Genomic DNA, 24,265 nt, shown 5'->3' with positions numbered 1-24,265 from the left:
ATTTAAAACACAGTATCTGATTGTCAGAGGGTCATTTTAAATGTAAGTTAAGTACCTGGCTCCTAACGTTAGCCTTGCAAAAATCCTTTGCTTTAATCCCATTGCCAGGTAGAAATTATTAGTCTCTCCAGAAGTCTCCAAAATTGTCTTGTTCCACTTTAAACTGACAGTCCATTGATGTTTGTGGAAAGTAAGGGCCTATCAGGTATATTTGGCACCAGAAGAGATGCTCATTTGTTTGACTTTGATGATGAATTTGGAAGCAGTCAACGGGTTAATATGGTGTAACTATAATAATCCCCCCATATCATTTTAAGAAATACCCTCACATTTTTCCCATTAATTTTGTTTTGCTTTAGGCTGTTAATGTTGTTAGCTCTTAATACTGTTTTCTCAAGGATTATTGTCAGCAATGTTTAAAAGAGGCTTTATAATAGCTGGTCTTGAAAGTATTGAGCTAAATGACTTGTATTTTGATACCTCCTTGTGTGCTGAGTACGTTTATGGAAATAAAACAAACCCTTTAACAGTTCCAAGAGACAGGCCTTTGGTGGGGTTTGCACACATGGAAGAAATGAGGGATTTTTCTTAATGATTTGAGGGGACCAGGCTAGTGCTTTTAGACACAGTCAGTGTAAATTCATGCTGATGGATGCCTGATGCATCTCCGTGTATCTGTCAATCTATCAGCATGAAGAAGGGATCAGACACATAAGTAGGGAACATGTTTGGGTGCCAAAGAATGCTGCTTTGTCTGACTTTCTAAAAGGAAGATGATTGTTGTAGTTCTCATTGGTAGTATGTATGGGCACTATCACCATGATATCTTGGTGTTTTACAAGGCGTAAGTTGAGGCATTCAGGATCTCAATAAGAGAGGTCAAAGCCCGTGCACCTTCTACTCTGTGCAGCTGTACCAGTTAGCTAGGAAACCAAGATTTAATTTGTTGTGAAAGCCTGATGAAAGAGGTCCATTTTACTGCTCTAGATGAAGATTCAAAGAGGGAAAGGGGATTAGTCAAAGGAATAAAACATGTCAGCCTGTGATTAATTAGCAATCCACTTGCTCAACACCTAGAACTGCCAAAAGCAATCTTATTCCATACAACTGCCGTCTCTTGTATCCGACAGAGTGGAAATAAGGTATCTATCTCTACTTCCCCATTTGAGAACACATCAATCAAAGTTGGGCCAGCTCGGAAGCCCAGCTACAAATCTAAGATGGCTCGAAGGAACAAGAAAAGCAAAACTAAAGATGGGCAGGAAAGGTGAGCTTGATATATTTTATTATTTTTTAAACTTTGAAAATTAAATGCTCCCGCGGTAGGTAGACCTTGTCAAAGCAATTTCCATGCAATAAGTTTGTGTCAGCACACATTGTTGTTTACATTACGCCTCTAAACTGAGTGAGAGAGATGTGCCAGTAAGAGTAAATAAATCTTTTGGTTTGACAAATGAGTAACTTTTAATTCATCTTCCCAGTAAGAAGAAGAGTTCTTTGTTCAGGAAGATCACAAAGCAGGCGTCATTGTTACACACCAGCCGCAGTTTATCTTCACTTAACCGCTCTCTGTCTTCTGGAGAAAGTGTTCCCGGTTCTCCAACCCACAACCTGTCCCCTCGGTCACCTACGCAGAGCTACAGATCTACTCCTGAGTCTGTACATTCAGGTAAAAGAACTGTTTATAGGGGGGATTTTAATTTTTAATGGCTTCATTTTTAAAGCAAAATATAAAACAGCCACCAACCAAATATGGAGTTTACATTTATTTGAACTTCAAAGCAGTAATTTCTGTGTACGTCTTTCTTTGCTGTGGGTAGATAAAAGTTTAATCATGAAAAAGGTCAGTTTTTGTTCATTATGTACCTGGGTGGCTCTTCTAGCAGTGCAGATATGTGGTGCAAGTTATGATCTTTCCACAGTATTTTCCCTTTTTTTTTAATAATACATAAGAGAAAAATAGTTGAAATGTGGAAAAAATCAGAGCTGAGAATTTGACCAGTAGACAGAGAATTTTAAGAAACTTGCTTCCTGACAATAACAACAATAAAATGCATGGTTTTATATACATATGGCTTAATACGGTAGTAACAGAATGTTTTCTCACTGAGTTTCTGGGAAATACCCTGTAGTATTTTCTGATACTGATTATGTGACAATCACATAGTAGCTCTACTGGGAACAATGGTATTCCATCTTGTAATATCTTTACTATAATACCGTGGGGTAATGTGACAAACAGCTCTTCTTACATTGTACAAGCATAGCATGAATGTTTTTAATTATAAAACAGTAAAAAAATTGCTTTTTTCTTTTCTCTCTTTTTTTTTTTTTTTTGAAGTTGGTGGAAATTCTTCCCAGAGCAGCTCCCCCAGTTCCAGTGTTCCCAACTCTCCAGCCAGCTCTGGACACATCCGACCCAGTTCTTTACATGGACTAGCCCCAAAGCTTCAACGCCAGTATAGATCTCCGAGGCGTAAATCTGCGGGAAACATCCCTCTCTCCCCTCTAGCTCACACTCCCTCACCAACCCCACAGTCCACGTCACCACAGCGTTCACCTTCTCCTTTGCCAGGGCATTCGGTAGGCAGCTCCAGTATTATTCAGTCCTTTCCTGTAAAATTACATTCCTCCCCACCTCTGGTAAGACAGATCTCCAGACCCAAAAGCGCTGAGCCACCCAGGTCTCCTTTGCTGAAGAGAGTCCAGTCAGCTGAGAAACTGGCTGCCTCACTGTCTTCTGAAAAGAAGCTGGCTTCCTCTCGCAAACATAGCTTGGATATCTCCCATTCTGAATTTAAGAAGGAGATGCTACAAAGGGATCCTAGTCTCCAAAGTTTACAGGAGTCTGTGAATGAAGCAACAGGAGGTAAAGTTGGGCTAGCGGAAAAAGGGACACTGCAAAAGCCATCTTCCAGGAAGCTAGGTGCTATTCGACAAGACAGAGTAGAGAGGAGAGAGTCGCTACAAAAGCAGGAGGCCATTAGGGAAGTAGATTCCTCTGAAGATGAAACAGATGATGGTTCAGAGGATAGTCAAGATGGGAGAAGATTGGAAAGGCAACCCTTCAGAGGAGAACAGGGCTCCAACTCTTCTAATGATGATAATAAGTTTTCTTCTAAACGGGAAAGCAAAGACTATATGGAGGATGATGCTTTTCTAACTGATGATCCAAAAGGTACAGCAGACTTGCAGAAGATAACTAAGCAGCCATCTAAGGCTGTCTCAGAGGCACTGCAAATTAGCATACCCCAGTCACAGTCAGAGATGCTCACCAGAACGTCTCCAGGAGAATCTGGCAAATATGAAAAGCCACTGCCAGGGTCAGGAACAACAGCAAAAGGGCATAAATTGCCAGAAAACAAAACCTTTGAGCACATTAGTCAAGAAGATGCCTCTTATGAGAGCATCAAATACACTGTGGGGAAAAGTATAGATTGCATAGAAGATACAAAGTGCCCACCTGTGGGATTCCTTCAGTTTGAGCAAATCCACTCTTCAGGGGTGTCACATGGTAAAGATGCTCCAAAGGAGTCTGTGTTAACAGAAATCAGTCAAAAAACCCAATGTTCACTAGCACTTACTTCTTGTTGCACAGTGGGTATAAACTCTCCTCTATCAATAAGCCAAACAGACTGCAGAGAAATAGATCACAAACAAGAACTTCAATCTACAGAACAGAGCAACAGATTTCAACATCTGGCAAATGTAAATGAAACATCTCCAAAAAGTCCTACTGCTGAAAAACAGCAAACCTCGTGCCATGCAGAGGGCTCTTCACAAGGCAAGAATCATTTAAATGCTAGGAAAATTAGCCCAAGTAATGCAACAGGTGCTGCACCCTCAATTCCCCATGTCCCAAGTTCTGGTGAAATGGCTCTTTTGGTGTCTCAGTTAGAAACTGTAGCTCAAAGTGTGTTGGGACCCGTGAAGCTTGACGTGTTGGGTACTAGAAAGCTAGAAACTGATAAAGAGTCCCCCCAAATGGACCTGTCCTGTAAGAGAGATTCAAAACAAAGAAGGCAGGAAACATTAAAAGTGGGATTAGGTCAAGAAAAAGCAAAACCTCTTAGCACAGACAATCTTACTAAAACCTGTGCACCCTACACAGAGTCAATAAGTCCAGCAAAGTCTTGGGAGCCAGCATGTTCTCTGACAGCAAAAAAAGAGCCAGGTTTTGGCAATTCTAAAGCACTTGAAGCCTTGGGGGATAACAGGAAAACTTCTCCACCAAAAGATCTACCACATGCCCCTGGAAGAGAGATTCTTAGGGCATCTCCTCTGCAAGATGGGAGTCTGAAGCTCTGTAAAGAGGAGACTCTGATGCAGGAAAAAAGCAAAGAGGCTGGAGGTCAATTAAAAATACAAGACTTTCCGTTGTCACATGAAAATGTTATAAAGAAAACATAGCAGGGTCCCTGGAATACGTGCACTGGAGAATTCTACCTTCAGAAATAGACTGCATGCTTGAATTTTGTAATATACACTAATACGAAATAGAACTGTATACATCTATTTTTGGGAGGGTTGTTTTTTCATATTGTTTTTTGCATTTTTTTCATCCTTGCAATTCTCTTTTTGTACACGGTGTGCTAGCCATTTGAGGTCTCTTTGGAACAGGGTATCTTTAAAGCAGAGCTATAAAATAGTTTGACTTTTTTTTTCTTCATTTTGCCCTGAATTTGGGGTGTGCTGTGCATTTCCCTCCAGTTTTGCATTTATTTCAGATCCCAAAGAATTTTGTGTGCAAAATAGGCAGCTGACATTAAAATCTCTCACTTTTTCAGCTTTCTCTTTCAAACTGCATTCATTGTTTCCCAAATTTTCAGATATTTACAAGCCAGTTTTCCCTATGGAAAGGAGAAAAAAAAACTACCTTGTTAATAGGTTATCCTGCAAATTCAAGCCCTCTTCAGTGCAACCCAGATCCTCTTTTTCTCTGTCACTTTACATATCCTCCAGTCCTAAACATATCTTAGAGTTCATTGCCTCTATGTGGTCAGTGTGGGGTGCAGGGAACAGTCCTATATATTTTTTTAAACGTTGTTTTTTAAAAACCTGTTTCTCAAATGAAAGCTCAAAGAAGCAAGTCTCCAATCTGTAGCATGTTTTTCTGGGATGGTTTATTTTTACTTTGTTTTACAGGACGCACAACACCTCTCTCCTCCATCTTTTAACATTTTAATTGAGTTTTCTCCCTCCCTTTGCTGCCTGCCTTTCTAGTCTGCATTGATCCAGAACAAATAGTGACACCACATGGAGGGACATGGTTGTTTTTAAAATAATAATGCTGATAATTTTAGCACTCTCAAGTACATCCTAAGTAATGTTAACTTCATGGCATATGGGCATTGGAGGCCTCTTTCTCTTAGGATGGATCCAAGTAGTTCATCTGGGGGAGCTTAAGTATTCCTGCCAGTTCTGAAACAGAGCTTGAGAAACCTAGCAAGGGTTCTGAATTTGCCTTTCTTCTCAGAGAGTGCTATGAAGTGTTGTTACCTTTGACTCATCAAGTTATGTGGATGAGCTGCAAACAGACTTCAAAACAATGCACACAGTATTTCAAGATTTTACCTCTGGTAGCTAGACCATGACCACTGCTCAGTTCACCCGGTGCCATTAAGAATTACTATTATCTCCTGGGTTCTAGCATTTCTTTGCTTTAAATGTGACCAGTTCTGAATAACATTATTTTTGGGGATGACTAGATCTGTAATAAAACACTGATAAATATGCAGTATAACATATCTCTGGCATTGTAAACCATTTCCTTACTCTAGCCAATTAAAGCCTACTGTCAAAGAATGCTACTGTCATTCATCATAAAATGCTCTTGGCTTTCACTCCAGCCTTGTCTGAGTATATCTGTGTGTAGATAGCCTACAATAGCTAGTTACCCAATTTATTGGTGTACTTTGATAGGAACAATTCTGAATGGTGACTGTACTTGCAGCAGTACACCAGACAAAGAGTCACATCTATTGGTCCAATTTCATTCTACCACTTTTTTCCATTATGAAAACCTCTTGTGCACTTTGAATTTCTACTTATTTTCCCTAAATATATTTTTTGTATAGGAATACAGTTTTCCCATCTCTCTTTCAGCCTGATTTAATTCGTGATGCACCAATTCCAAGAATCTCTGAATTTCTTTTCCTGCCTCTTTCTCTGTAACCATTTTTTTCATTCTATAACTGATTTTGGATGCTGAGATTTTATTTTTGGACCAACTTTTGTTTTGGAGTTCTTTTTTATATTCATGGAACTGTTCACTTTGTTTGTGCGTGCGTGTGTGTGTGTGCACGCGTGCATTTACTGTAATGCTGTTAAGAATGCACAGGCTTCTTAATGTACTAAGAGAAGCATCAACACTCCCAAGCAACTCATAAATAGGTCCAACAGTGACTATGTTAAAGATAGACTTACTATGTCTTTGATCCTTGCACTAGAATGCATGAGCTAGTCAAATGCACATGGGTTTGCACTTGTAAATCACGACCTTTGTGCTGCCCAATCAGAGTCCTTCATTTAGCAACCTCTTGAAGCACTCTTTATTTTGATAAGCATGTCATCCTGTGTTGATTTCAAGACAATAGTGAGTGCAGATTTTGCTGCTGCTAACTGATCTGACTGGTTTTCTTCCCAGTGGGTCAATCCATTAAGAAGTTTTCAAGAAGAAAGGTCCAGTTGGCAGTACAGACCAATATAAAATGTGCATAGTCAGAAACTAACCCTCTAAGAAATGCCCAATAATTTTTGGAAAATCTATTACATTTAATTACTTATATGAGCTTGTACCATGGAGATAGCCTTGTAATGGGAGTGCTATGTAATGTCTGGCTTGGGTATAAGAATTATATACAAAACACACCAAGATCTCACGTGAGGTAATTTATATTAAGATATAACCCAAATGGTCTTTGTTTGAACATGTAAAATAAGCGGTGAACCATCCCTCTCCCATCGCACTCATCAATTGGGTGGATGACAAATTGCCCGTGAAAAATAATGCAGTATAATTTGTATGAGAATAAACAGCACTGTGTCTAAATGGTCTGTCAATTCTAGCCTGCTAAGAGCATTGTGACCCTTTGCTCAGATCTGGAGGGGTCACAGCTATTTGTCTGGGAGGTTACCAGGGAAGCTCCCAGAAGGAAGGCATAGCGCATGACAACAGTCTACAGAGTACTACTCCTTTAGTAGCTTGCCTCTCCTGCCTTTGAAAATAAGACTTGTTACAGTGAATTTCAGTTTTATCACTCCCTAAGTAACCGCAGCTGAGCAGAGGAGGATTGTGAAGGAACCTGACACATTTCAGCTTTTGCATGATGGCACCAAAGGAGTGTTTGGCCAAAGAAAGTTTAAGGTGTGTATTTAGCCATCCAATGTCTGTACAGCAGATGCAAATCAATAGGTTCAATTTTAAAAGTCCACCATTTAAAAGCCCAGGTAGGCTGGTGTTACCAGGAAAAGGTCCATTACTGGTGCAGCCCCACAGTCCCTATCCCTTGTCAATTAAAATGTCACCCAAGATGCCAAGTATGCACAGTCCCACTCTGTTAATTGATGTCACTCTGGCACCTTTTAGCAAAGCTCTTGGGAAAAGCTGAGAGAAGATTTCCATGGAAAATTGTGACGATGAACCAGATACATGCCAAGATTTATCACTATCTGGCTGAAAAACAAAACAGTAACTTAAAGAAATAGTTTTCTGACTCAATCTTGGAGATGGGAGAGATGAGACATTGGAAATGAATATCTGTGTGCATGGATAGGGTGTGTGTGTAGGTTAGTATGGTTTTTCAGAGTGCAAGTTGAGTGTCATTCTGGCTATACAAAACATCCTGCAGACTGAGTCTGGTCACCACAATGAGCACTGAACTGGAGAAGGGGAGGTAAAACGTGTTTGTGTGTTTGTGTGTGTGTGTGTGTGTGTGTGTGTGTGTGTGTGTGTGTGTGTGTGTGTGTGTGTGTGTGTGTGTGTGTGTGTGTGTGACATAACCATCTAAGCATGTTACTTTCCTGAGGTTTTTTTCATTTTGTTTGTGGGCTTGGGTGCAAGTTGTTTTGTTTTTCTTTTAGTCATTTTGCTTTTGGAATTTACCATATATAATTTGTTCCCACCCTTGTCATCCTTTTTTATCTCTATCCCCAGCCGATGCATTCCTGCAGAATGCTTCATTTCAGTGTTATTTTCCCTCTTGCCTTTTAACTGTAGCATCTAAGAAAAATGAATGATATTTATTGTAAATATTAGACTGTAGCATTGTAATCATCACTCCTGGGGTTGAATGCCCGAGGCTTTTAGCATCCAGTATCCTAAAGAATGCTTGTTGGGGGATGGGCAAAAGGCGTGACCTGTAGTCTTGACATCCACACTGCATTAAGGTGTGATTTAGATTTTTTTTCTTCCTGCACAGGGAGGATAAAGTCTTTTCTCTGGTTTTCTCTTACTGGATGTGAAGGATAATGCTGTACTTCTAGTAGAAGATTTTGACAGACTTGTGTGTTTACGTTGTGTTCAATTATCATATCCAGGCGGCTGTCAGTGTGGCTTTGAAGCTGAGCTCTGGTGTCAAGCTGTGTTACTTAGCACTTGGCTAGATAAGAGGAAGATGTGGAATTTAAGTGTTTTTAGAAACTTGAACAATTGCCACATAATAGCGGTGCAATAATTTTTATTCATGTTGTACCTGCATGTTGATGTTTAAATCCTCCTCTGAAATAAATTTTTTTACATAAATACAATCTCTTGCTTTTCTTGATTTTCTGTCTCCTATTTTAAATCTTCTGCAGAATATGTAGGCAGCATTGCCATGCATTCCATGCTGCCAGCTAAAAAGTCTGTTTAACTTTACTGTGTGCTTTGAGGCGATTATACTCAAATGAATCCACAGCTTATGGAGATGGCTGCAAAGTAACAGCAAGCTGGTGACATCAAGGTAAATCCAAAGTTCTCTGCAAGTTCTTCATTGATTTTTTTTTTCTGCTTGGATCAGTTGGCTGCATAAGCCAAAAGTTTCCTCCTTTGCACAAAACTTGCCTTCCCCCACTGAGATCCTCGGTTCTTGTCCTAAGTGACTGGTTAGTGTAGAATCCCTTGTGTGGGCTCAGACCATTCCCATCACTGGATCTTATAAAGAGACACACAAGGAAGGATAAAACTCTTAGTTCAGCTACAGTAGAAAGCAACAAAACAAGAAAAGGGGTGGGGGAAGGTTAATGTAACCAAGCATAATATATTTTAACAAAAAATTAAAAATAAAATCTATCTCCTCACCATTATGATGATGGTGCTCACCATCATAACCTCTGAGCCTTCAAACTCAGAGGAAGCTGGCTGCTTTGTACCATGGCATGCAGTCGTTTGTGGGCATAGCCCTCCTGATACATGCATGGATCAACATTGTGGGACAGAGCCAGTCATTGGAACAAATCAAATAGAACATGTATTATTGCAGCTATAATTTATACAGCATATGTGCATATGCATATATACAATGCAATAAATGTTGTGTACAATGTATGCACATGCTCGAGGAAACTGTACCTGAAATTATGATGTGGGTGTCATAGCAAACAGCTAAAGCGTTGGTAGGACACAATGCTGTGCTATGACCCATTGTAACAAGACAGAGAGGTTAGCATCATGAGCAGAAATTACTTAACCATCCTTTCTGTACTTATTATATACTTCAGTACCTCTATGGATAAAGTATCACAGTGCGGCACTCTGAATCTTTTTGGCAATAATTGGTCCTAAAACACTTAACTGCAGTATTTGACCTAGAAATTTTGCACTCCTTCAGAGTAGATGGACCTTTAGAGGATCTCCTCTAACTCCTTTTCAGAGGGATGGGCATAATTCTAAAATCAGTTGTAACTGAGCTGAGCTCACTGATCACTTTTTGCTGCCATTAATGAGGTCAATAAGAATAGATTTAAAAAATTTATTAAAGCTAATGTTAAAAAAAATTATATAATACATAGGTTGAGAAAAGAGTGCCTGTACATCTGGGTATAGTGCTTAGATTATCCACAAATCCACAAGTTAGTTTTTTAGAAGTCATATGATACATAGAGTACATAATCAGCAATAACCCAAATTTAGGTGAATAGATTTAACAATACAGTTTAGATATTGGAATACAAATACTCGGGTACATCACGCATGAAAAGTTGTACAGAGATATTTGGTTGTGGAAAGCAAAATATATCAGAGTGGAAATTGTCCCTCAGTAATTGAGAATTAGGTTGGTTGTCCATTTAGAAAATACAATTCATGAGGAAAGAATTTTACTTTCCTGACTGCGCTTCTCATCGGCATTCAAGCTCATCCCTCCTGGTATTGCCAATGTCCAGTGATGTGTTCTATGTAGATGTCCCTAGACGACCTGATGGCGTCTGACACCGTGAGTTGCCGCATCAGCCAAGCATAGCGTTGACCAATTCCGTATTCTCTCAGCATTCGCTTGTGTACTACCTTCTTCCTCATTCCTGAGCAATTGTTGCTTAATGTATCAAGGGTGAAGTCCTGAGCTCAGTGACATCAATAGGAGTTTTGCCAATGACTTAGGCCTGGTCTACACTAAAGATAGGTCAATGTAAGGCAGTCTAGTCAACCTAACTCTGTAAGTGTCTCTGCTAAAATCTAGCTCCCACCAATGTAACTCAGCCACTTCACCAATTTAATAGCTTCACCTCCACAAGAGGCACAGCTCTTAAGTTGATGTAGTTAGGTCGACACAATGTCAGGGTAGACGCTGCGTTGCTTACATAGACTGTTCCTGTCTTTAAGAAACCATCTCACAATACCCCACACTGACAGTTAAATCGGTACAAGCACTCCTGATGAAGATGTACACTGCCAACTCAAGGAGCGTAGTGCAGACATGTAAAACCAATTCAATTACTGCAGTGGCTGTATGTCGACGTAACTTAGTTTGACTTAATGTTGTAGAGTAGACTTGCCCTTAATAGAGGCCAGGATTTCATCTGACATCTGCAGTGCTGTTCCACATACCTGGTGTATGTCCTTATTGATACAGACGAAAAAATTACACCATGACTCAAAGCAGCAAGGCAATTAGTGTGTCTGTGGAACTGGAAGAAGAAAAGGCATAAAGCAAAGCATGTAATAATTTCTTCCATACTCTGGCAAACCATTAAAAACAACTTTCTGTAACTACAGCTGAACCACACTGTCCTTTATATTTTCTCTTGCATCACTGCTGCTTACCAACATATAAACTAGTCCTATTTCTCCCAGTCCTGTGAAATATTCAGTATTTTAAGCAAATTGTTTTAATTCTGATTAGCCCTGCTCTGCAAATGGCCATCATTCGGAAAAAGTGACTGTTTGCCATCCCCAAAGTTTGATAGTGCAACTTCCATCTCTCCTATTAACTTCTGTACACAAGGTGAGCTATGTTCCTTTCAAATGCAGAATAAAGGCAAGTCAAAGGAACAAAGAAATAGCAGTGTGGCTATCTGCAATGAAATAAATGTTTTAGCAAAGGAGATTCTAATACCATTTTGTTTAATCATTTTTATTGCCCCCCCCTTTTTTTTTAAAGAGGGTGGAATTCTGATTTCTGTGCTCTCAGGTGTTCTCCAGAGGAGATATTCATGTAAGGGACAGGGCTGTCAGTGAGGTGAATAGTTAGAATCATAGCTGCCTGCCATGCATGACACCTGCAAAATGCCATGCTCAATGCATGTTTGGGGGCCGGACGGAACCATCCCGCTGGTACAGCTGCTCCTGGGGCATGCAATGCATGCCTTGCGTACATAGACAGCAAGTCGCTGCTCCCATTGACTTGAAATCTACCCAGAGTGAAAACCTGCAACCACTCTTAATATAATCCATTCAGACTGACAGAACTTGCACTTGGCCCAACTTGTTCTCAAGGTCAGGATGATGGGAGCTTGTAAGCTCTGCACGCTAAATGGATCTTGATTCTCTGTTTGTTTTTTAAAGTGTCAATGCCAAAAGGTACCTTGCATTAACATTAAGAATTTAACCTCAAACAACCAAGAGTCAGAAAATTTTGAAAGCTGAAATAGCTCCCAGAATGTTAACTCAGTCGCATTAGCTCAGTACATAGTATTTATATTTCTGTTTTTCTTGTTACCTGAAAACTGGACTCTATTAATGCATAGCATAAAAAATACAGGGTGTTGCCTCACAGCTGGGTTAAGGCTGCTGCCACAGCGTTAAGTTTTGGAATGTACTGGCTTCTGTGTGCTCTGTATTCCCCTCTGTTGCATTAATACTAGTTTGTAGATGGATTACATACAAAAAGACTACATTAAAAGAAAGTTAAGGTTGCAAAGTCAAGCAGTCAAAATGCAAGAAATGCCAGAGGTTGTCCATGCAAACTTATTTCATCTGTCTTGTTCACAAGCATTGATACAAGAATGGTTTAGGGTCTGGAAAACGTGCCTTATAATGAGAGACTAAAGACATTCAATCTCTTTAATTGAAAAGTAGGCTAAGAGGTGACTCAATCACTGTCTACAAGTAACTGCATGAGGAATACATTTCTGATAGTAGATGGCTCGTCAGTGTAACAGAAAAAGAGGTAAGATCCAAGTGATTGGACACCAAAACTAGACAAATTCAGACTTGAAATAAGGTATACATTTTTAACAATGAGGATAATTAACCATTGGTACAATTTATCTAGGGACATGGTGAAGTCTCCAACACTTAAGTCTTAAAATCAAGAGTGTATAAAGTGGGTATCTTTCTAAAAGTAATGCTGTAGCTCATCCAGAAATAATGGGCTTGATGCAGAAATTATTGGGTGAGGTTCTCTGGCCTGTTATCCAGGAGATCACAATAGATGATCATAATGGTCCTTTCTGACCCTAAAATCTATGATCCAGTCTTTAAATAGGTGATCACATACTATTCTTCGCACAGGTACCCCTGCCTCATTCAGTGTACACTGGGGACCAGAGAATGAATCACAGCTATGTAGTGAATTAGGCTGTTTTCTAGAGGAGCCGCCATTCCAATCAGTCTGTAGTACACTACTCTATGGTACTAATTCTAGTACCATACTAGCTGATCCGTAAGCGAAGAATCTAATCCGACTAATTTTCCGTTCATACATTTGCTGCCCTCACAGAACTTTTTGTCCTGGACTTCACAGCCCAGAACTTGGCTCTTTTTTTTTTTTAAATGAGGGAAAAGTGACAGAGGATGTGGAAAAAGCTAATGTACTCAATGCTTTTTTTGCCTCTGTTTTCACTAACAAGGTCAGCTCCCAGACTGCTGTGCTGGGCAACACAAAATGGGGAAGAGATGGCCAGCCCTCTGTAGAGATAGAGGTGGTTAGGGACTATTTAGAAAAGCTGGACGTGCACAAGTCCATGGGGCCGGACGAATTGCATTCGAGAGTGCTGAAGGAATTGGCGGCTGTGATTGCAGAGCCCTTGGCCATTATCTTTGAAAACTCGTGGCGAACGGGGGAAGTCCCGGATGACTGGAAAAAGGCTAATGTAGTGCCCATCTTTAAAAAAGGGAAGAAGGAGGATCCTGGGAACTACAGGCCGGTCAGCCTCACCTCAGTCCCTGGAAAAATCATGGAGCAGGTCCTCAAAGAATCAATCCTGAAGCACTTAGAGGAGAGGAAAGTGATCAGGAACAGTCAGCATGGATTCACCAAGGGAAGGTCATGCCTGACTAATCTAATCGCCTTTTATGATGAGATTACTGGTTCTGTGGATGAAGGGAAAGCAGTGGATGTATTGTTTCTTGACTTTAGCAAAGCTTTTGACACGGTCTCCCACAGCATTCTTGTCAGCAAGTTAAGGAAGTATGGGCTGGATGAATGCACTATAAGGTGGGTAGAAAGCTGGCTAGATTGTCGGGCTCAACGGGTAGTGATCAATGGCTCCATGTCTAGTTGGCAGCCGGTGTCAAGTGGAGTGCCCCAGGGGTCGGTCCTGGGGCCCGTTTTGTTCAATATCTTCATAAATGATCTGGAGGATGGTGTGGATTGCACTCTCAGCAAATTTGCGGATGATACTAAACTGGGAGGAGTGGTAGATACGCTGGAGGGGAGGGATAGGATACAGAAGGACCTAGACAAATTGGAGGATTGGGCCAAAAGAAATCTAATGAGGTTCAATAAGGATAAGTGCAGGGTCCTGCACTTAGGATGGAAGAATCCAATGCACCGCTACAGACTAGGGACCGAATGGCTCGGCAGCAGTTCTGCGGAAAAGGACCTAGGGGTGACAGTGGACGAGAAGCTGGATATGAGTCAGCAGTGTGCCCTTGTTGCCAAGAAGGCCAATGGCATTTTGGGATGTATAAGTAGGGGCATAGCGAGCAGATCGAGGGACGTGATCGTTCCCCTCTATTCGACACTGGTGAGGCCTCATCTGGAGTACTGTGTCCAGTTTTGGGCCCCACACTACAGGAAGGATGTGGATAAATTGGAAAGAGTACAACGAAGGGCAACGAAAATGATTAGGGGTCTAGAGCACATGACTTATGAGGAGAGGCTGAGGGAGCTGGGATTGTTTAGTCTGCAGAAGAGAAGAATGAGGGGGGATTTGATAGCTGCTTTCAACTACCTGAAAGGGGGTTTCAAAGAGGATGGCTCTAGACTGTTCTCAATGGTAGCAGATGACAGAACGAGGAGTAATGGTCTCAAGTTGCAATGGGGGAGGTTTAGATTGGATATTAGGAAAAACTTTTTCACTAAGAGGGTGGTGAAACACTGGAATGCGTTACCTAGGGAGGTGGTAGAATCTCCTTCCTTAGAGGTTTTTAAGGTCAGGCTTGACAAAGCCCTGGCTGGGATGATTTAACTGGGACTTGGTCCTGCTTTGAGCAGGGGGTTGGACTAGATGACCTTCTGGGGTCCCTTCCAACCCTGATATTCTATGATTCTATGATTCTATGAAATGCAAGACATCTATCTTCTGCCTTTTCGAAGTGTCACAAGGGCTGGGACAAGGGTAATGAAGATGAATTTGTACTACCTAGCAGCACATGGTGTTTCCCCGCATCTCCACAGTCCACGTTGCAACTCTGGAACTGAGCTGGCTGCCCAGTTTCAATCACTGTCTCTCTGATAGATGGAAATGTCACATGGGAGAAAGGGGCCCAGAAATGCTCCATGCTTGTAAGGAGACACCAGCACGGGACATCTGTCTGGAGTCTGCACCTTTCCTGACAGCAAATCGATGGCCAGTGTTGGGGGAGGACTTGTAAGGGCTAAAGGATTAATCACAGGTAGCCTGACATTCTGTGCCAGGTGAGTGGTGCTGCTGCATCAGACTCTGCAGTGAGCAAGGCACGCCTTCCATGAGGCTATGGCAGCAGAGTTTTGAAGTGGTCCCAGCAGGGTAGCTCTTTAAGGAAAGCATGTGGTTGATACCCGAGACACTGCACCACATGCAGGCTGATTGTATCAGAAAGAAAGTGAATTCTGTCTGAGACAAGCATGGCACTTCTGCTGCCACCCAGGACTGCTACTAGCCAAACTGGGTCCTGGTTTTCACCTCATTCAATGAATGGGTAAGGCTGACTTTTAGTGCAGGCAAAGCAAGTAGCCACTTGGGGGCCCTGTGGCCTGTGCTAACACACAGACCAGCCCCATCTTTCAGCAGCAAGTTCAAGTGAGGGGGAGGAAGCCACTTGCTGCCAGACCCCGCTCCCAGCTGCTGAACCAGAATGAGGGGCGATCCTTGACTCCCAAACCAGACGTCCTTGGTAGTTGGTGCCTAACCTTGCTTGGGGCCCTGAAAATTGTGTGCATGACCCAAATGAGAAGCTCAGCCACCCAGTGGAGAGCTTCATAATACCTGCATCAGTGTCTGCCCTTCAGATGGCAGCCCCCAGACACATCCCTATCGTGGCTTTAGCCTATGTAGGTGGTGGTGGTTGTTCAAGTGACAACGTAGTCCAAGTCAAGTGTGCAGCTTATTTACAGTGAATTCTGGTCTTAGTGCAGGTTAAAAGATCACCCATTATGCACAATCCAATGCACTGTGCCAAGGGAAACCTTCACTAATGTGTAACACACCCTGTGCAGTTTTACCTTCCTGGACCTTACTGCTTTCACTGGACACTGTAACAAGACTGAATGCTCTGTGAGCAGGCCATAGCAATCAGGAGGGAGGGAGTTGTCTGCATTGACTTCAGGAATATACAGAATGCCTTTGGCGTTCTTGCCAATGCTATATCTACGGAGTGAGGTAAGTGGGTGACATTTGTCACTGCATGTTAACCCCAAAACCCCAGGGGTCTTGAGCATCTTGCTGCCTGCCCATTCCACAGAGACCAGGAGGTAAATCCTACTCCAGTCTGGCTTACGCCCCTGAAGACTGGCACCAGTTAATAACCAAGATAATGGCCCAGCTCTGTGGCTTGAGCAAAGTAAACGGTGTTGGCTTTCTTTTAATTTAAGGCAAGGTGCAGTTATTATTCGGCCCCGAGCTATGGAGTCATACTGCAGTAGCTGTTCTGAGAGATTCAAGTGGCTCTTACACATCTGTTAGGGCTGCCTGAATGGCTAGAGGGGTCTTGTGTGGTACCATGTTCATCAGCCTGTTAAAGAAAACCAAACACTTGAGTTGAAATGGGCTTTAGGAAAATTATGAATATAGCACAGAGAACAAGTTAAAGGCCAAGAAGAGGCCTCTTAAGTGCCCCAGTCTCCATATTTCCTATTATTCAGTCTTAATGGAGTTTATACCCAGCCAGAGACAGATTCCAGATTGCTTCTATCACAGTGTAAGCCAGGCATGTTTCCGCTGAAGTTAATGGAGTTCTTGTGGATTTACCGGGGTGTAATTCAAATCAGCCTCTGTCTATAAAGCAGCCACTATTCAAAGAGCAGCATGTGGATTTTTTCAATTGGGATTTGAATACAGTTTGTTACCCAGCAACCCCAAGTGCTAGGCGCTAGGTTATATCTATTATAAAAGGGAGTAGGTCTCTTTGAATTAGATTGTCATGTGCAAATTCTTGTTTGGTTTGGAAAGAGGTTGGACGAGGAAAGTGTTTATTGGCAAACCTGGGCTTGTGGCTCATGATAACGCTCTGACCTGCCAGTGGCACCAGGAAGAAGCAGTTTTGTTCTGCTTTATGTTTGGTTGGTTGGTTTCAAACATGAAATGTTTCTTATTTTGCATTGTCCCTCTGTTTCCTGGAGATAAAAAGGCCCTGGGAGGAAAAGAAGCCTTCAGAGAGCAGCTATTTTGGTGCTGTGGAGAAATAAAGGGAAGGGAGAAATGTTATCAGGCAGGTTGGGAGGGGGGACCGCACCTTTGACAGGCAGCATGCCTGGCTGTGAATGGAGAGCGCTTTCTCACTCAGCTGCCGCTCCTTTAGATGAACTGTTTTCTGCTTGAAAGTTCCTGGCCAAGCAGCAGAGAGGCATCTGCTGGCAAAGTAGTTTGTTTCCTGCTATTGCTCTTTATTCTGCCACTTCCTTGGCTCCCTGTGTAGCCCACACATCCCCTGTTGCTGCCTGTCCCCTGCTGACTGAGGATGGGGAGGAAATGTTTTCAGGCTCGAAGTCACCACTGTGATGATTTGTTGCTTTATCAAGATGACTGGCTCAGCATTTTCCACCCATGGCCTCATGATTGGGGCCAACCTCTTCCCTGCCCAGTCTTAGCAAGGAGCCTGGATGCACGGTATTGTTCCTTCGTCCTGCTGTTCCTGTCAGAGGAATAAAGTTTCCAGCTCTAATCTGTGTGTTCTCAGCAGACTGAGAAACCCCTCTAGATCTCCTTCCCCAGCCTTGGCGTGTGCATGTGCAAACAAGCTCCGGCTGTAACGGCCCAAGTACCTGACGATGCAGCTCTGTCCAGCAACTCTGTTAGATGCTGGTGCTGTCTCAGGTAGCAGGAGCAATGGGCTCATCTCTGGGGTGAGCCGGAGCAGTGCACAGTTTATGACAAAGAGCCCTTTGGTGACTAGCACCAGCCTGTGTTATGAGAGGGATCTCTATACATGGGAGATGTCTCTGTCCATTTTAATAGATAAGGTGCCACTAGATGGCACTCAGTATGTAGCATTGTTCTTGGATCTTGTAGGACCAATAAAACTATCCTTGGACCCTGCAAATGGCTTCCTGAATGCAGTTCTTTGCACAGATCTCTTAATGGTCTATTCAACTCTGCTGATACTTCACTCACTGCTGCAGGAGAGTGTATGCACACAAGATATGCAAAGAATGCACTTGTGGATAAGGCACAAGAGATCTAGGTTCAGGTCTGGGCTTTACGACAAACTTCCAGGACTGGGTTGATTATTCTTCTCCCACCTCCTCAGTCTACACATTGCCACTGACAAACTTCAAGATAACTTTGATGACATGTAAACTGTATGCCAACAAATGCTTAGAGGTAATACTGCACTATTTAATTAGAAGCTCTGTTGCCCTGATGAGGAGCAGCACCATAGAAATACCTTTGTATATATGACAGCAGGGCAGCATGGGGCATGAATTACAGAAAACTCTTGTCAAGCCATTGTAAGGCAAATATAAAACCAGTTCCAAAGGGGAAGAGAAATCGAGCCATATGCCAAGGTGAAAAGATGTGTTTTCTTTTGTGGAAGGGCTGATCCAGACAGCAGCAGCTGTGCCAAAGGCGGCTCTCTCCTCAGCAGTGATGAGACTGGAGGAAGGGCCAGAGAGTACACCAATGCTAGACAAGCAAAAGTATCAGAGACTGAGAGGCAAGAGCCATGAAGCAGGCTGGAGAGATTTTAACAGGAGAAGGCACTGCCAGTGTAACACCATGCCCCTAAAGGGTCATCAATAGCAGGGACTGAACTTGGGATCTCTGGATCTTAACCCCCGAGCCTCTGCTGTGGGGCTGGAAGAGCCAAAGCTGTAGCAGGTGCATCAACCTCTATAGGGCCCAGTCACCACTAGCATGGGACAGAGCAGCCCACTAAGCAGGTGGGTTCCACCAACATTTCTCCAAATTCCGCTGTGAATATCTGCTGGGGGTGATCCAGAGTGACCCTCATCCACCTCCGGCCTGTGACCCGTTTTCACAGCACGTGGACAGAGCACTGTGGAGAACTCGTGAGTTGCTCTTCGCAGAGCACCGGCTGGGTGACACCGTTATTCTGTAGATCAGCAGTAAATGGGCACGAGTTGGATTTCAAACTCTGCGCAGCTGCTTGGCAGACCCAGTGAGGAAGAAAAGTCCAGTGGATAGGGCACTAGCATAGGACTTGGGAGACCTGGGCTCAGTTCCCCGTTCCACCACAATCTTGCCTTTGCAACCTTGGGCAAGTCACTTAATCTCTCTGTGCATTAGTTCCCTCTCTGTTCAATGGGGATAACAACCCTGCCCTGCCTCACAGGGGTGTGTGAGGCTAAATCACTAAAGATTGTGTGGTGCCTGGAGACTATGGTGATCGGGCCATACAAATACCACAAACAGACAAATATAGATACAAATCCCCATTGCTTCACAATCTGAGCTTGTCTGACCATTCACAGTGTTACAGTGCCACAGAAATAAATGTTTCTTCAGATTCTGCCTCGTTTAGCCCTGTTCCAAGCCAAACGAATGATTTATCAGTCAGATATTGGTGATTTCTGTAGAGGCTGTGTTACCTCAACATTTGGTTTCTGAAATTCAGTCAACCGCTCCCTGGCCTGTGATTCCTATTCTCTCAGTATAGGAGTCTTATGAACACTGTCACGCTGTCTGGAGTGGTTCACAACCGTGAGTGCCAACTGTAGTAAGAGGCCCTGAACCATAAACCCTTGTATCAGAGGCCTGGTCTGAGGCCTAAAGCCTGAACCAAAGTACTTCCAGGCATTGCTAAGCAAAGCTGGGCTGTGATCCAGAGGCAGGCCCTAATTGCAGAACTTGGCAAGAAGAGTGCTCCTAGAAAGCACGAGCTAATGATATAAGTAGTAATAAGAGGAACATGTGCCAAGATGGTACCTGGACATCCCAATACGAGGACACTTCACAAAGATAACAAGGAACATCCAGGTGCATCCCAAAGACAGGGTCAAAAGGACAGCATGATGGACAGATCTGTTTGTTTGAACCAACATGATCAAAGGGGGAGACAGCACCCTAATGAGTCAAGGGGGCTATACCTCAATACGTCAGTAGGGATGAGTAATCTGTCCTGCAAGGGTATAACAGTAGGTCTGGGAGCGCACATCTTTGTCCAACCTAGGGGGCAATGGAGTGTCCCGCCACTGACTGAGCTGTGTTCATTGCCGGGGGCACACGTTCATAGTATGTCCTGTAGAGGCCGTAGGGAACTATTTCTGTGCTTTGTTTGACAGTAAACCAGGCCGGGTGCCTTTGTACCTTATTAGAGTCTGTGGTCGTTGGGGGTTCTCTCAGGATCTGCTGTGTCGGCTATCTGCGCAAAGCCGGGGCAGCACACAGAGGTAACACACAGGCAGCTGACTGTTATCATCAAACCAGAGCAGAGCACCTCACCGGTAGCTACCGACAACACCAACCTCAGGGCAGACTATCAGAAAGGCAGGGCAGAGACCCCAGAGTGCTTCAGGAGTTCAAATGAGAACTCCTGAAGCACTATAAGTCTTACCATGGAGTCGCAGACAGTCTTCTCGGGCGTTCCAGTCTATCTTGCCACCCAGGCAAGCTGGTCGAAGTGTAGCTGATTACTTTACACCAAAGATCACAAAAGATTCAGGCTACTTCTAGTCCCAGGAGACCAGTCACTTATCCTAGGTCAATTTATATCTCAGATCTCACACCAAAGACAATGCTCGTAGCCTATCCTATAGTAAACTACCTAAGGACTTATTAACTAGGAAAAAGAAATGAGTTATGTATAGATTAAAGCAGGCAACATCTATACCCAAATGAGTTACAGTCTATAGTTCCAAATGGTGACAGAGTTGCTGTAATCTGTCAGTACTGAATGTCTTTTGGGGCTAACCCAGGTTGACCCTGGGGATCTCTGCTTCTGTTTCATAGCTCCAGCCCTGTGAGAGTCCAAACAATAAAAGAGATTAAAAATGTTCATGTCATATCTTTATTTCCTTCTTCCAGAATTCAAGCTAATGGGATGAGCCCTTTTGCACATAGCTTGTGCGGGGCTCTTTACAATACAAAGACTTTGCTATGTCCCACAATGGCCCAATTCATTTTGATAGTCCTTCCTGATGGGCAAGAGGTAATAACCTTTCACATGGATTTAGCATTTTATACTAGATGAAGGTTTTTTTCTTGGTTGGTGAGCTTCATAGTTCAGAAGAAACATTTTACAGCTAGAGCACAAACACTTAAGCATTACCTTATGGCCTGGGATACAGCAGGATTATCAATAGGATTAATATACCTTGCAATTTACAAGCATTACATGAAGTCTAACATCAAAGCACAGTCACACAGGTGAGCTGGACTGCTTTCCAGCAATGCATTTGTCAGTGCTCAGCTGAAGCCTTGGCAAGAGCTGGCACCTGGTCTGCCAGTGTCACAAACACCACGACTTACTCTTGGCTCCATCCACAAGAAAGAGATGGGGTTCATTATGTCACTCTCTGGAGCAGCAGCTGGTCGGGTTAAAGTGGACTATGCATCTGGAGGTTGAAGGAATCCTTGAAATGTTCCCCAGATCAGGTCCCTGGATGTGTTTAGACTGATCTGGGCTCGCTCTGGAGGGAAAAATAAGATTTTGCCATATGTAACCCCTATTAGCCCAACTTTGGGAGAGGGAACTGGAGTCTATCCTGGCTCACATATCAACAGAATGACTAACCAAGTTCAGTGGAGCGGCTGGATTGTGTCCTTAATGCTCCCGAAGGCAATGGACTTACATAAGAGTCAGGTGGTGATACTTGAGGAAGAAGGGACCCAGCATGATTTTCAGATCCCAGGCTGAGCTTGCTTCCCAGGAAGCAGTTAGAAAAACACGTCTGTTTATATGTAAATTGAGCACATTTGATGTAGAGACACTGAGAGACTGCAAATACTGAGCCCTACGGTGCCATTTTTCCAGGGTTGAGTCACATTTGACAGGCCCTCAGAGACCGTGGGGAAGAGCAGGGCATAAATTCCTAGATGGACGGAAAGGAGGAACTGCCCTTTCCAGACAGTGCTGGTGCTCTCCCAGTCGGAAGTCCTGTTCACTCATCAGGTAGAATGACACTGATGCAGGGGAGGAGGATACATTGGGGCATTTTGCAAATTTACACTGGAGAGCTTTGTTGGCAGCTTTTAGAACTGATTGGATCCTTTATGCATGTCCCAGTGGTTTTACTCTGATCTGGAGGGGCACCTGAACCATATCTGAACTCCTGCAGCCACCATAAAATCTACTACTGTACAGACATCTCTCGGGACATTAAAATGGGCAAGCAGTGATGTATTTTCCTCCTTAATTCCCAGGTGTTTGATAAATCATGGGATGTTTTGCAAGGGCCCAGGGCTATCTGCATGTTCTCTTCTGCGTTTAAGTGTGGAGTGCAACTGGACCTTCGGTGTTGTGGCTTGGGGCTGAGCTGCAGCTCGGAGACATTGTCTGCTGTAGTCCATGGGTGCACAGAATAGTTTTGGAACCTCTGTGGGATTTTCCCACCAGATATGGGCTGAATTTCACAACCAGATGCATTTTGTTGCTTTAAAACAATAGTTACCTTTTAATGTGTGCACCACACCACTTTCCACTGGAAAAGCTTGCAAATGTTTTCTCGGATGAGCCTGTCTCAAATCAGCTTGAGACCCAATCAGTTCCAGGAACATTCTGAATCCCTGTGAGGCTTTTTGTAAAAACCTTGGGCTTGCCCAAATGGCAGAGCAGTGGGCAATATTTCCTGCTGGCGTAGATAGGTAAAAATCCTTTGATGTCAGGGGAGCCAATGAACATGCTTAACGCCTGCCCAGAATCAGTCCCTGCATCCCAAAATACTGGTAGCCTCCATCAGAGGGCAGCATTGGCTCACAGGAGCCGGGACTGCTTTGCCATTAACTTTAGCGCCACATACAGCCTGAATCCTTAGGCTGTTTCGCTCCCTTCTGTATTAAATCACACATTGTAAAACACGTAGCAGAGCCTGAGAAGAGCAGGCAGCAATAATGTGAACTCCCCATGTGATATAACAGCGCTAGCGTATTCCACAGCTCAGTTGTCCGCTTCCATCCAGCAAGCTTATGTAATGTTCCCTACAACCAGAGCTTCTGATGCGAGCCAGACCCCAACTGTATTACTTCAGCCACTGGAGACGTGCCGCATGGCAGTGCTCGCTGTGCAGACGTTGCCTTGCCAATGTGGCTGGGCCCTTGTGGTGCACAGCAAATGGCTTCCTCTGTGCAGCTCAATGCACAGAGCTCTTAACACCTGCCGGCCCACCGTGGTGCATTCAGTCTTTGGCTCTGGCCATCCCTTTAACAGGGAAGCTAATCTCATGAGAAACTGCACACCAAGCCCTGTGCCAGCTCATTGCACACAAGTCACCGCCAATCGAGATGGGTGATTTTGCCTGGTGATGCCCTGGGCTGGAGATGCTGTATAGATAATAGCAGTAAGAGCACTTACGTAATAAAAGGCCTTCCATCCAGGGATTTTAATGTGCTTTTTGAGCATCCATTCTTGTGCACATCACTGTCGTTGGCTTGGAGGATTACCATCCCTATTCCAGGGATGGAGTCTGAGGGTCAGATAGTTTAGTTGAGTAATAACGCAGCTCCCAGTCCTATGTTGGACTAGGGGAAAACAGTGTTTTCTGACCGGTTGATTGAAAAAACAAAAACAAAACAGCTGTTTGAAAGCTGCTAAGGGAGTGAAATGTCCAAGGAAGACAGATGAGTAGGAAGAGAACAGGTAGAGGCCTCAGAGCCGTCTCCCCTGTAAATTCCACCAGGCTTATTGCTAAATTGCAGGAACGATTTCGCTGCTGTGAATGGATCCTCCAGTGAAGCAATGATGTTTTCCTGGTCCTGAAGGTGTGTGTTGGGGCCGTGCTGTGGGAAGGCGGCTCAGTCTGGGCAGTCACTTTATGAGAGCAGGAACTTACCCTGGGAATTCAGTACAAGATCTGTGCTGCTAAGGGGCAGTGGGGAAGCTGGGTCTCTCTTAGGCTGGACCCTGGTTGGCACAGGTCCCCAAACCCCACAGGGCCGGAGAACATGTCCAAGTGGGCAGGGTCTGACATGGGGCGGATACTGTGCCAGGGGGAAGAAGCTCTGAGTTCTAGACAGGCTTAATCACAGGCAGCCAAATGAAACAATCTGACCCAAGATCTTCAGTGAACTATACAAAAAGAAAAGGAGG

At 43.5% G+C, this 24,265-nt stretch overlaps 1 protein-coding gene across 5 annotated transcripts in view; it reads left to right on the top strand.

Moving 5' to 3' along the window:
- MAST2 (microtubule associated serine/threonine kinase 2) overlaps window positions 1-8,748 on the top strand; it is a 401,769-nt gene extending 393,021 nt beyond the window's left edge. For all 5 annotated transcript variants that reach the window (XM_043491345.1, XM_038412329.2, XM_043491346.1 and 2 more), the window contains 3 exons: window positions 1,131-1,267; window positions 1,482-1,669; window positions 2,342-8,748. In XM_043491345.1, coding sequence (XP_043347280.1) covers window positions 1,131-1,267; window positions 1,482-1,669; window positions 2,342-4,410 — 2,394 coding nt within the window. In that variant the 3' untranslated portion in view covers window positions 4,411-8,748. The remainder of the gene's footprint in view (window positions 1-1,130; window positions 1,268-1,481; window positions 1,670-2,341) is intronic.
- Window positions 8,749-24,265: the final 15,517 nt, after the last annotated feature.

The sequence above is a fragment of the Dermochelys coriacea genome, chromosome 8 (genome assembly GCF_009764565.3).
Source record: "Dermochelys coriacea isolate rDerCor1 chromosome 8, rDerCor1.pri.v4, whole genome shotgun sequence".
NCBI classification, from domain to species: domain Eukaryota; kingdom Metazoa; phylum Chordata; order Testudines; family Dermochelyidae; genus Dermochelys; species Dermochelys coriacea.
The sequence above is the reverse complement of the archived record's forward strand: the minus strand, read 5'-3'. Positions and strand labels throughout refer to the sequence as shown.